The sequence below is a fragment of the Terrapene carolina genome, unplaced genomic scaffold, assembly GCF_002925995.2.
Source record: "Terrapene carolina triunguis isolate 2854851 unplaced genomic scaffold, T_m_triunguis-2.0 Scaffold33723, whole genome shotgun sequence".
In the NCBI taxonomy this organism is placed as follows: domain Eukaryota; kingdom Metazoa; phylum Chordata; order Testudines; family Emydidae; genus Terrapene; species Terrapene triunguis.
The window spans coordinates 717,113-727,800 of NW_020698074.1; the positions used below are offsets into that span (position 1 = coordinate 717,113).

A 10,688-nucleotide genomic window follows, 5' to 3' on the forward strand; every position below is an offset into this window, starting at 1 on the left:
CAGCTCAGAAATCTAGCCTGGAAATTGTTTTTAGATGTTTTCTTCTAATTATGCATGCCCTTTTTAGTAATTCCCTCAACTTTATATTTCCAGGCATAACAATTATTGAAATCTATACAGAATCACAAAATGTATTATCTTCCACAAGAATCAGGGTACAAGAAGGTACAATATTAAGCACAAGCACCCTTAATACTATTTAATAGAAATAATGTGACTATCTTCAAGTGCTAAATTCAACAAGCTGTAATGGAAATCAATATCAGACCTGTAAAAACTTTCATTAGCTGTGTTCCCAAATTTGCAAGTTAAATTTGATTAAAAGGCAGCATCACAACAGGGTTTTAAGGTTATGCAGCAACCTCCTGGATGAACTGCTAGACCAGGGGTCTCAAACACGCAGGCCGCACCAAGCTCCCTGTGCCCCCCCCCGCCCTTCTGCCTACCCCATGGCGCCGCAAGCCCCGCGCCGCTCCCTGAAGCGGCTGGAACTATGTCCCTGCAGCCCCAGGCAGGGCGGGAGGGGAGTAGAGGGCTCCGTGCTCTTGCTTCCAGGCACCGCCCCCCACAGCTCCCATTGGCCGGGAACGGGGAACCGCGGCCAATGGGGACTTTGGGGGAGGTACCTGGAGGAGCAGCAAGAGCAGCACATGGCACCATTTCCGCCCCCCCGGGACTCCAGCTGTTTCCTGGAGCGGAGCAGAGCAGAGCCAGGGGCCACGGAGCCTGCACTTGCCACGGTGCATAGCGCTGCCACCCCAGAGCCGCTCTAGATAGGCGGCGCCGGGCCAGAGCCCGCACCCTGCCTGCACCCCAACTCCCTGTCCAGAGCCCCCTGCCACATCCCACACACCCCTCCTGCACCCCAACCCCCTGTCCTGAGCCTCCTGCCACACCCTGCACCCCAACCCCCTCCTGCACCCCACACCCCAACTCCCTGCCCTGATCCCCCTGCCGCACCCTGCACACCTCCTGCACTCCCTGCCCTGAGCCCCCTGCCGCACCCTGCACACCTCCTGCACCTCAACCCCCTGCCCTGAGGCCTCGCCACACCCTGCACCCCTCCCCCCTGCCACACCCCTCACCGCTCCTGCACCCCCTGGGGACAGGGAGGGGGCAGAGTTGGGGTGAGGACTCCACCTGGAAGTCACCAGGTACCCATAGTAGATTTTAGATCACAGTGAGTTACACTGCTGCTTCTATGCAAACTTCAGTTTCTGAGCTAAAGAACAGATAAGGCCAAAAGAGAGAATTATGGTCTAGCCTTACCTTCTGCATAATTCAGGCCACAGAACCTCACCCAGTATTTCTGCACCAAGCTCATAATTTCGTTTGATCTAGAGTGTAACTAACACCATGCTAGAAGTTGTGTACAAGTTCTGCTATTTAGGGTTAAGTGTTTTGGTTAACTTATCTCTAGATGGGGAGTTTAATTCTTGCATTGGAAAGGCAACTACCACCATTCGGCCAACTGACCAAGAAATGTGGGATAACAGAAAACTAACGTGAACACCAAGATATAGGGGTTTACCAGATGTGCGTTTTGAGCACACTGCTGTATGACGGCAAGACTTGGGTCTCCTAGAGCAGTCATGAGACAAGGCTAAACACCTCCTATATCTACTGTCTTCACCGTGTTCTAACTGTGAAGTGGGAAACCCAAGTTCCTGAAATCAAAATAGTTGGAAAAGAAAACTGTCAAGTCATTAGCTCTTTAGATGACCCATGAGAATGCCTTGCCAGTAACACTAAGGAGAGAACTTTCTCTGTAGTTGTTGCAATTACTTCAACTACCTTTATTTTTAGACATTATGATGTTGGCATTCTTCATGTTCCATGGTACCACTCCTTCCCTCCAGCAGGCAAGCAAGTCATTGTGCATATAGCGCTGCTTCAGAAACAGTGGTTTCATGTAAATAAAGTTTGTGATACTGTTCTATCCAAAGTTCCATCTCCTTGCTCCTGTCAATGATGATGTCTGCATTAAGAGATTCCAATGAAGCAGTCTTCTTGCTTTCTTGATTCCATCATATATACTTCTTAGATCTCCATTCTCAAAGAACATTTGTATCTTCTCGCACAGACCAAGCCAGTCTGAGTGAGAACATTGCCTTGCTGTTTGTTGCAATGTGCTCTTGGCCATTCTGAGGTTAGCACATCTCAGGAGAGGGGTTCATGTTGTGGTGGAGATATGCTGCGAGCTTTGCTTTAATAACTGGAAGCATTTCTCCAGAGTATGTGGCAAACCAGACTTTATTGGCAGTACAGTCTTTTCCAAAAGCTAAGGTTGCAGATACATAGATTTTTTTAAATTCAGTGTTCCATGCTGCATCAGCATTCAGGGAAATACAATCAATTACATAGTTTCCCTGAAAAGTAAAGTAAATTGGAGACACGACCTTTGGTCTTTTGTGTATGGATATTAATGCAAGGGCAACAGCTTTGTCTGGTACAATGGAGTTTCCTTAATGAAAGTTTTATTTACAGAATACAAGCGGATGGTCTGTGTCACAGTCTGCACTATGAAAACTGCAAGCATGGAGAACATCCAGGTGTTTTCGGTGGGTGGCAATTAAATCCAATTGGTGCTAGTGTCCAGATGTGGGATATCTCAACAAGACCTTCCAGTAGTGACCACCTTGGAAATAGGTGTTGGTAATAAACAGTCCTCAAAGGCTAAAGAGCTCCAGTAGTCTTTGCGCACTGTTGTTCAGTTTCGCCCCCTCTATGGTGGCCAAGGCATAGCAGCCACATCTCGTGATCTGAGCCTTCTCTAGTCCTGAAGTCTCCCAGTAGATAGTGTCCCTCACCTGTGGTAGCTTGCTGATGATACTGTTGAGTTGCTGATAAAACAAATCCTTTAATTCAGAGGTGGATGAAAGTGTTGGAGCACATGTGCTAATGATGTTGTCTCTCTTTAAAAAGAGTTCCCTAGCCTTTTTATACATGCTAAGAAAACTTTTCAAACACAAACTGAAGTTAAAATCTCTGCAGTCATATCTTCCTATTTCTGCAGAGACTGTGCCAAAGCTACTGCTGCTGCTGCTACTAGCCATAGTGGGTGAGGCAAGATCTTTTATTAGACCAACAGCTGTTGGGGAAATTGACACGCTTTCCAGCTTACACAGTTCAAGTTTTCCTTCAGCCCAGACCTGAAGGAGAGCTCTGTGCGAGTTCAAGTTTATCTCTCTGACCAACCGAAGCTGGTCGAATAAAAGGTACCCACCTTGTCTCTCTAACATCCTGGGACCAAGAGGGTTACAACAATGCTGCAAACAATAGTGGTAGATGACTGTTACTACTAGAAAGAGGGGAGATTGCCAGCTGCCTCTTCAGCTTGAGCAGCTACTGCTATTCTGAGTACGACGCATGGGAAGAGGGGAGGCTCACCATGTGGTCTGCTGGATGGCTGATGACAGAGGCCAATACACCTAACCTTCTGCTTGGGAGACCGATCTTGGCAAGGCCACCCCAGTACAAGAGACCTCCAACAACGTAGCAGGGAGCTTCTCACAGGTCTTCAGCCTGCCAGGACATCACTGCTCCTTAGCCTACTGCTCTTCTTTTGGAAAATTGGGCCTGGGACAGGAGGACTGAAATCTCAGCTTCATGACACCTCAGTAGAGGGTAGTATGTGCATAAGGCCTCGTTCCATTGCAGCAACAGACTCTGTGGGGTAAGCATAAATTCATTTTTGGGGAGGGCACTGTCTAGCATTATTTGGGGGGAAAGAAGGATTAATGTATTTAGTAATGGACGTGGGGCCTTTGGGAAGACACAGGGTTAGCCAGCACAAGAGGAAGGTCTTCAATCATAAAGTTGATGAGGATGTATCTTACCAGCAGGAGACCAGGAAGAAGCAGGGCACAGCACAGGACACAAGTAAATGTCAGCTTTTTGACTAGACGTAGGGTTTTTCTACACTACCCGACGTATCGGTACAAGAACAAGAAGCGCAAGCAGAGTCGACAGGAGAGCGTCAGCTGTCAACATGCCGCAGTAAGTAGATGTAAGTAAGTCAACTTCAGCTACGCTACTCATGGAGCTGAAGTTGCGTATCTTAGATCAACCCCGCGCAGTACTGTAGACAAGCCCTTAAACTATTGCAGAAATATTTCAAGTAATGATGGTGATTAGAATCAAATAAAAAAATCTAGAAAGCAATTCAATAACTTTTTATTTTACGTCATGCCCCGCCCAATGCACTAGGGCAACCAGGGACAGCTGCCAGTGAGCCTGGTGCCTGGCCCAGCGAGTGGGGTTGGGGGCAGTACAGCCATGCCGGAGGAGCTGCCGGCTTGGGACGCTGGCTCCTGGCAGTGGTGGCCTGATAGGCTGCTGCTTTCGCCACTGTGGTTCCCAGTAGAGCCTGCAGCGCCACACATAGAAAATTTATATCTGCAGATATAAATTTTCTATATCTGTGCAGGGCTCTACCTATCCTCCATGAACTTATCTAGTTCTTTTTTGAATTCTGTTATAGTTTTGGCCTTCATAACATCCCCTGGCAACAAGTTCCACAGGTTGACTGTACGTTGCGTGAAGTACTTCCTTTTGTATGTTTTAAACCTGCTGCCTATTAATTTCATTGAGTGAGCCCTAGTTCCTGTGTTATGTGAAGGAGTAAACAACATTTCCTTATTCACTTTCTCTGCACCAGTCAAGGATTTATAGACCTCTATCATATCACCTCTTAGTCCAAGATGAAAAGTCCGAGTCTTTTAATCTCTCCTCATATGGAAGCCATTCCATACCCCTAATCATTTTTGTTGCTCTTCTCTGTACCTTTTCCAATTCTAATGCATCTTTTTTGATATGGGGAGACCAGATCTGCATGCAATATTCAAGATGTGGGCGTACCATGGATTTATACAGTGGCATTATGATATTTCTGTTTTATCTATCCCTTTCCTAATGGTTCCTAACATTGTTAGTTTTGACTGTCGCTGCACGTTGAGTAGATGTTTTCCGAGAACTATCCACAGTGACTCCAAGTTCTCTTTCTTGAGTGGCAACAGCTAATTTATACCCCATAATTTTGTACAGAGTTGGGATTATATTTTATATGTGCATTACTTTGCCTTTATCCACACTAAATTTCATCTGCCACTATGTTGCCTAATCACCCAATTTTGTGTGATCCCTTTGTAACTTTTCGCAGTCTGCTTTGGACTCAACTATCTCAAGTAATTTTGTATCATCTGCAAATTTTCCACCTTACGCTTTACCCCTTTTTCCACATCATTTATGAATATGTTATACAGCACTGGTCCCAGTACAGACTCCTGGGGAATATCACAATTTACCTCTCCATTCGAAAACTGTCCATTTATTCCTACCCTTTGTTTCCTATCTTTTAGCCAGCTATCGATACATGGGAGGACCTTCCCTCTTATCTGATGACTGCTTATCCTATGACATGCTACAGAAAACTTAAATACCCAGCATTTGCGGTCTCACTCTGAAGCAAGCAACAACTATATACGGCCTTAAAGGATTATTCTCATCTACTATCCCATAGTAAGCATTTCCTTTTCATTAAAAGTATTAAGACTGTTTTGTTTTTTATCAACATTATAAGTAAAATGTTACCAAGTAGATTTGGTGCCTGGGGTGATAAAATATATAAATTTTCAAGCTGTTATAATAAAATTAGGTTTTTACACAGTGCTTAAAATGATTTCTGGTTCATTCTGTTTCTCCCTTACTCAGTTTGCAGATTCTTAAGATGTATTTCATGACAAGTCTTATAAGGCTGCACATGGAATATAACAGAAAATATCATATCACAGCCTCAAGAACAGTTTCATACACACAGAAAAGTCTCTTGTAAATTAAAGCTGAAATAATCTAACAGATTCTGGAATGCAAGAGAGGACGTTTATTCAAGGAAGAGCTTCATATTTAATAAGAAAGGTTGGATATTTTAATTAGTCCTCTGTTATTCTTCACTCTCTCCATTCTCCGTGGCAACAACAAAATAATTCCTAACCAGAAATTGTTTCCTAACTATATTTTGAAGTTGTTAGCTCCACATTAACAAATATTGAATTATTAGGTGAGGAAAAGCTACATTCATGCAGGATATGACTTAGGCTAAGATTTTAAAAAAATGGCTAGTAATTTTGAAAGCCTCAATTTTCTGAGAACATACTCTCTGAAAAATCAGACCCCTTTCATGAGTCTCAAGTTGGTTACAGAAAAATTGAGGCACCTAGAATCACTAGTTGCTTCTGCACACCTTAGCCTTAACTTGGATGGTATATTAGAAATCTATAGTCTTCATTAAGGATATACTCATTCATAAGCCGAATTTTTTTTAGTAAAAAAAGGGAAGCACCAGAGAAGGGTATAGAGAGGGAGAAGTGGGACACAGCCCCTCCCCCCAACAGAGGGAGCAAAGCCAGCAGCGCCGCCTGGCCCGCGCCGGAGCAGGCCGCGGCCGCACCGCCTAGCCCGCCGGAGCAGGCCGAGACACATCCTCCCCAGATAAGGTGGGAAGGGATGGGATAGGGAGAGTGTGTGGGTCCCAGGCGAGGAGTAGGGCCATGTGGGGGGTGGTCACAGGGGTTACTCCCCTGACCCCCAGCATCTCCCCCCAGAAAAATTTCCCCACCAGTTGCTGTCCCGGCCCATCAGGGTAAGTCGCTGGTGCGCCGGGACACTTTGTTTACTTAGGTTTACCTCCGTGCCTGTGGACGCAAGGTAAACAAATCATCTCGGCCCGCCAGCAGCTTATCCCAATGGCCCGGGAGCCAAAGTTTGCTGACCCTTGAACTATAGGGTCGGCTTATGAACGGGTCATAAAATTTTTCCATTTTTACTTATCCATCTTGGGGGGATTGGCTTATAAACGAACCGGCTTATGATCGAGTATATACATGGTACTCCTACAGCAGTGTTTCCCAAACTTGGGACACCGCTTGTGTAGGGAAAGGCCCTGGTGGGCCGGGACGGTTTGTGTACCTGCCGCGTCCGCAGGTCCGGCCGATCGCGGCTCCCACTGGCCACGGTTCGCCGCTCTAGGCCAGAGGGATGTACTGGCCGCCACTTCCAGCAGCTCCCATTGGCCTGGAGTGGCAAACCGCGGCCAGTGGGAGCCGCGATTGGCCGGACCTGCGGACGCGGCAGGTACACAAACCGGCCCAGCCCGGCAGGGGCTTTCCCTGCACAAGCAGCGTCCCAAGTTTGGGAAACACTGTCCGAGAGGAACATTGTTCTTCTATGCAGCACTGTTCACAGCCAAAGATCAAATAAGAGTCCCAACATCTGTTAACTGCTGAGATTCTTCAGTACAATGATTGTGGTTAGAAGAAGAGGTAGGAATTAATTTGAGGGATGAGGTTAACTGTCTTGCCTCCTTTTCAAAGCACTATTTTTGTGGCATTTCTCCATACATGTATTCTTCTATTTTTTGTCTTCATGTACCACTCCTTTAAAAATACTTCAATCATTTTTTGCAAGCCATGGAATGTGGTGGAAAAAATAGAAATGCATGTTTATGTAATCTCTGGATTTTGTTTTAATCACATCTTCATGAAGTAGGTGTTAAATTACACTAGAGCCCTACACTGTTTCAAAGACAGACACTTCTTTAAAAAATGCTGCTTAATTTGCTTCATTTCTCCAGAACATACACCTCTGTTCTTATGAATTTCCAGGTATCCTTAGACTTCTACAATAACCTCTTTGATTGTGAAACAGTTCAACCACCTTCAATGAAGGTATTTAAAAAAAAAAAAAAATCATTTCAGCATTTCATCTCTCTCAAAACTCCCAGAAATATCAACATTGATGATAGCTGCAAAGAATGTGTACTATGGTTAATCTGAAAAGAAAAGGTCATCACCTGCACTCACTACAATGCAACACTGTTGCCTAGGAAATTGAATTAGTTACCTTTTACCCTATGGTATACCTCCATACAAAGATTACTAATGTGCAATTCAGGTCATATTAAAATGCCTGTGTTGTAACTACTGTACTTACTGACCTTGGCTAAACCTAATTTATGGGATATAGGTAGCTCATAAAGCTATATAGGTAACCAGGTATTTGTTTTGCTTTCACTCCTCAACAAAACCCTTGTTTATTCTTAAGTGAGCAAATGCCTTAAATGACAGTTATTCCCCTTACCCCACCCTTAAAGAGCTACATTCCAATGTAACTGCACAGGCCCATGTTTTGACATGTTATGCTTAGGTAATGTGTTAGCTCAGTTATTACTGGGAGTGTAAGTATCATGCATAGGAACATTCCAATCTTTCAAAAAGACAAGACATGAAGTGAGAAAATGAAGGATTTTGGGGGGAGGGAGAGTGGGGGGGGCATGCGACAAACCCTTCAATTTCTTATTAAAGAAAATAATATATACCAAAAAAGCAGACTGAAATTTCCAGTTGGGGTAAGGTGGATTTAAAAAATACCCAACACCATTATATAAAAAAAGTAGCAATTTAATCTCAGAATAATGGGACTGAATGGTGCTTAATATAATAAGTGATCATACTTGAGTACATTCAAACTGTGACACTTTTTTCGAGTAAGAATGGCAAACCACAAAGACTACTTCCTGGAGTATATAAATGAAGAAAAAGGAGAGGGGGAAGTTAATGGTTTGCATCAGCATTTTCAATTTTCAAAGTAATATTTAAGAGTTGATTGGAAAAGCACTCTCCATCTCTAATCTGTATGTATGATGAGATCCAGCAAAGTCAGATTAAAAGAGGCATATTAGAGAATATATACATTTGCTAAGAAAAAGATTCAGCCATCTTGTCTTCTATTTGGCGATCTTATGCTCCCCTCTCTCCCTTAACATTCTCCTGTCTAGTAATAGGAGCTCTCCCTCACCCCCGCCCATATCACACTACCAGCCTGAAGTGTAAATCTGCAATACACAACTGGCCACCACCCCACATCATTAACTATGATCATAATAGGCAGTTCCATATCTGTTAAAATGTTACAGCTTTCGTTTGCAAAGAATCCTAATTTTGATTCTTTGCCACTGCTTGACCATGGGAGCTTTGGGTTCAGCACAAAGTTTATAGGATAATTTCCTAGTCCTACACCCTCTCAAGTAAGCAGTACTGCTATTCATTGAGCCAAGATATGGATTGGAAATATTTTCTTCTAGAACCCAGACTGTTTAAACACAGTATGGCACACCCAAGAGAGCGTTATTTGACTAGCTCAGGCTTAGTTATACACAAGTGTGCAAGAAGTTTTTAACACTGAATATACAGTGCAACAACATAGTGTTTTACAGAGAGATGGCTGAAAAGAGAAACTACTAGGGTAATGTAATCCATATCTCTTTCCTTCTACATTAACCACCACAGAAGTGATTTTGCACATGGATGGACTGGAGAAAAAACTGGCTCTTAGTTAAACTTATTTCTCATCAACCTGGCATATAAACAGTGAATACACATAAAAAGCAAAAGTTCCGTCCTCCCCTGGCATTCCCATGGTTCCCCCAGAGCAGATGTCCATTGGCAATTTAAGGCCTGGTCTACACAAAGTAGAAGCAGTTTAACTGAAGCTGCAATTTTAAGTGGAATTAAACTGGTGAAAGTTGAGTTTAGACAAGCTCTCAAGCTCAACTTGGATAAAATGCACCACAGGGGGGCTGGGGAAACTTCCTGGTTTATCAGCATCTACTTATGCAGTTTGCACGGAGCAGATACGCAGGGTTCACAGCTTAGGGTAGAATGGCATTGTTTTTATTTCAACATCAACATAGTAAAATATTTAAATTGTAAGCTCTTCTGAGCAAAGACTTGACTTATATATCTGTTCAACTGTGTACACCAAGAGTACTATATTTTATTAAAGCCCAGGTTTAATCCTGAGATGATGGAAAGCAAGACCTTCTCCAATGAAGATTTATTGCAGAACTCCAGAACACTCCCTAAACATAAGACAAATATATCTGTGACATCTTTCAGGACAAGTTGCAAGACTTAGTAGTTTCTTACATTAAGCATGTTTGTGGTCTTATTGTATGATGGAAGGTGTTCGTGCTCTAGGATTTAGAAAGCGGCCTTATTTTTATCACGTTTTCTATTATATTTAATTATATTTTAAATCTCCCAGATGCCTGTACTTATAGGCATATACAAATTAATATTTATACTATTTACTGCTCTGCATTATCAAAATCGGCACCAAGCTCAAAGTCTTAGCGCAACACTTGAGCGCCTCACCTTCTGGCCCAGAGGTGAGAGCTACCAAGTAAGCTAAACTGACATACAATGTAAATCAGGGTTTAAAAAAAGGATTAAAGCTCTGGCAGGACCCTTATGGAGCAATATGCTGCTCACTGCCATTGATTTTGCTTGAAAAGTGATTTAATAAAAAAAGGTTTTCTGCATAGATGGAAGTAAAAATAATACAAGGCAAGTAATCTAACAAATTATTAATAATTTTATGAACTCTCCATGAAATTATCTTCCTTCACTATGTTTCTGCTAAAGTGACCAGTAGAGAAATGGTTCTGATATTTAAATACAGTATCAACGTTAACTAAGTTTCAAAGTCAGAAACCCAATGAGTCGAACAGGGTAGTCAGTTCAGACCTCTCAGAATTTTACAGACTTAGGCAGATGTCACTGCACCCATTTGCAATCAATAAATGTTTGGAATTTGTTAAGGGTTTTTTGCTTTTGGTTTTTTTTTGGGGG

At 43.2% G+C, this 10,688-nt stretch overlaps 1 protein-coding gene and 1 long non-coding RNA gene across 3 annotated transcripts in view; one reads left to right on the forward strand and one right to left on the reverse strand.

Annotated features, from left to right (window-relative positions):
• The window catches only part of LOC112110664 (CLIP-associating protein 2), a 271,547-nt gene that overhangs the window by 245,657 nt on the left and 15,202 nt on the right, over window positions 1-10,688 (reverse strand). Inside the window, exon 3 of the mRNA XM_029914219.1 lies at window positions 2,811-3,091. Coding sequence (XP_029770079.1) covers window positions 2,811-3,091 — 281 coding nt within the window. The remainder of the gene's footprint in view (window positions 1-2,810; window positions 3,092-10,688) is intronic.
• LOC112110661 lies at window positions 3,185-5,444 on the forward strand. 2 transcript variants are annotated; one of them, XR_002908435.2, is made up of 3 exons: window positions 3,185-3,676; window positions 3,846-4,009; window positions 5,361-5,444. It is a non-coding gene; the product is annotated as an uncharacterized LOC112110661 (long non-coding RNA). The 2 variants fall into 2 exon arrangements; XR_002908436.2 differs by having other exon boundaries at window positions 3,846-3,999.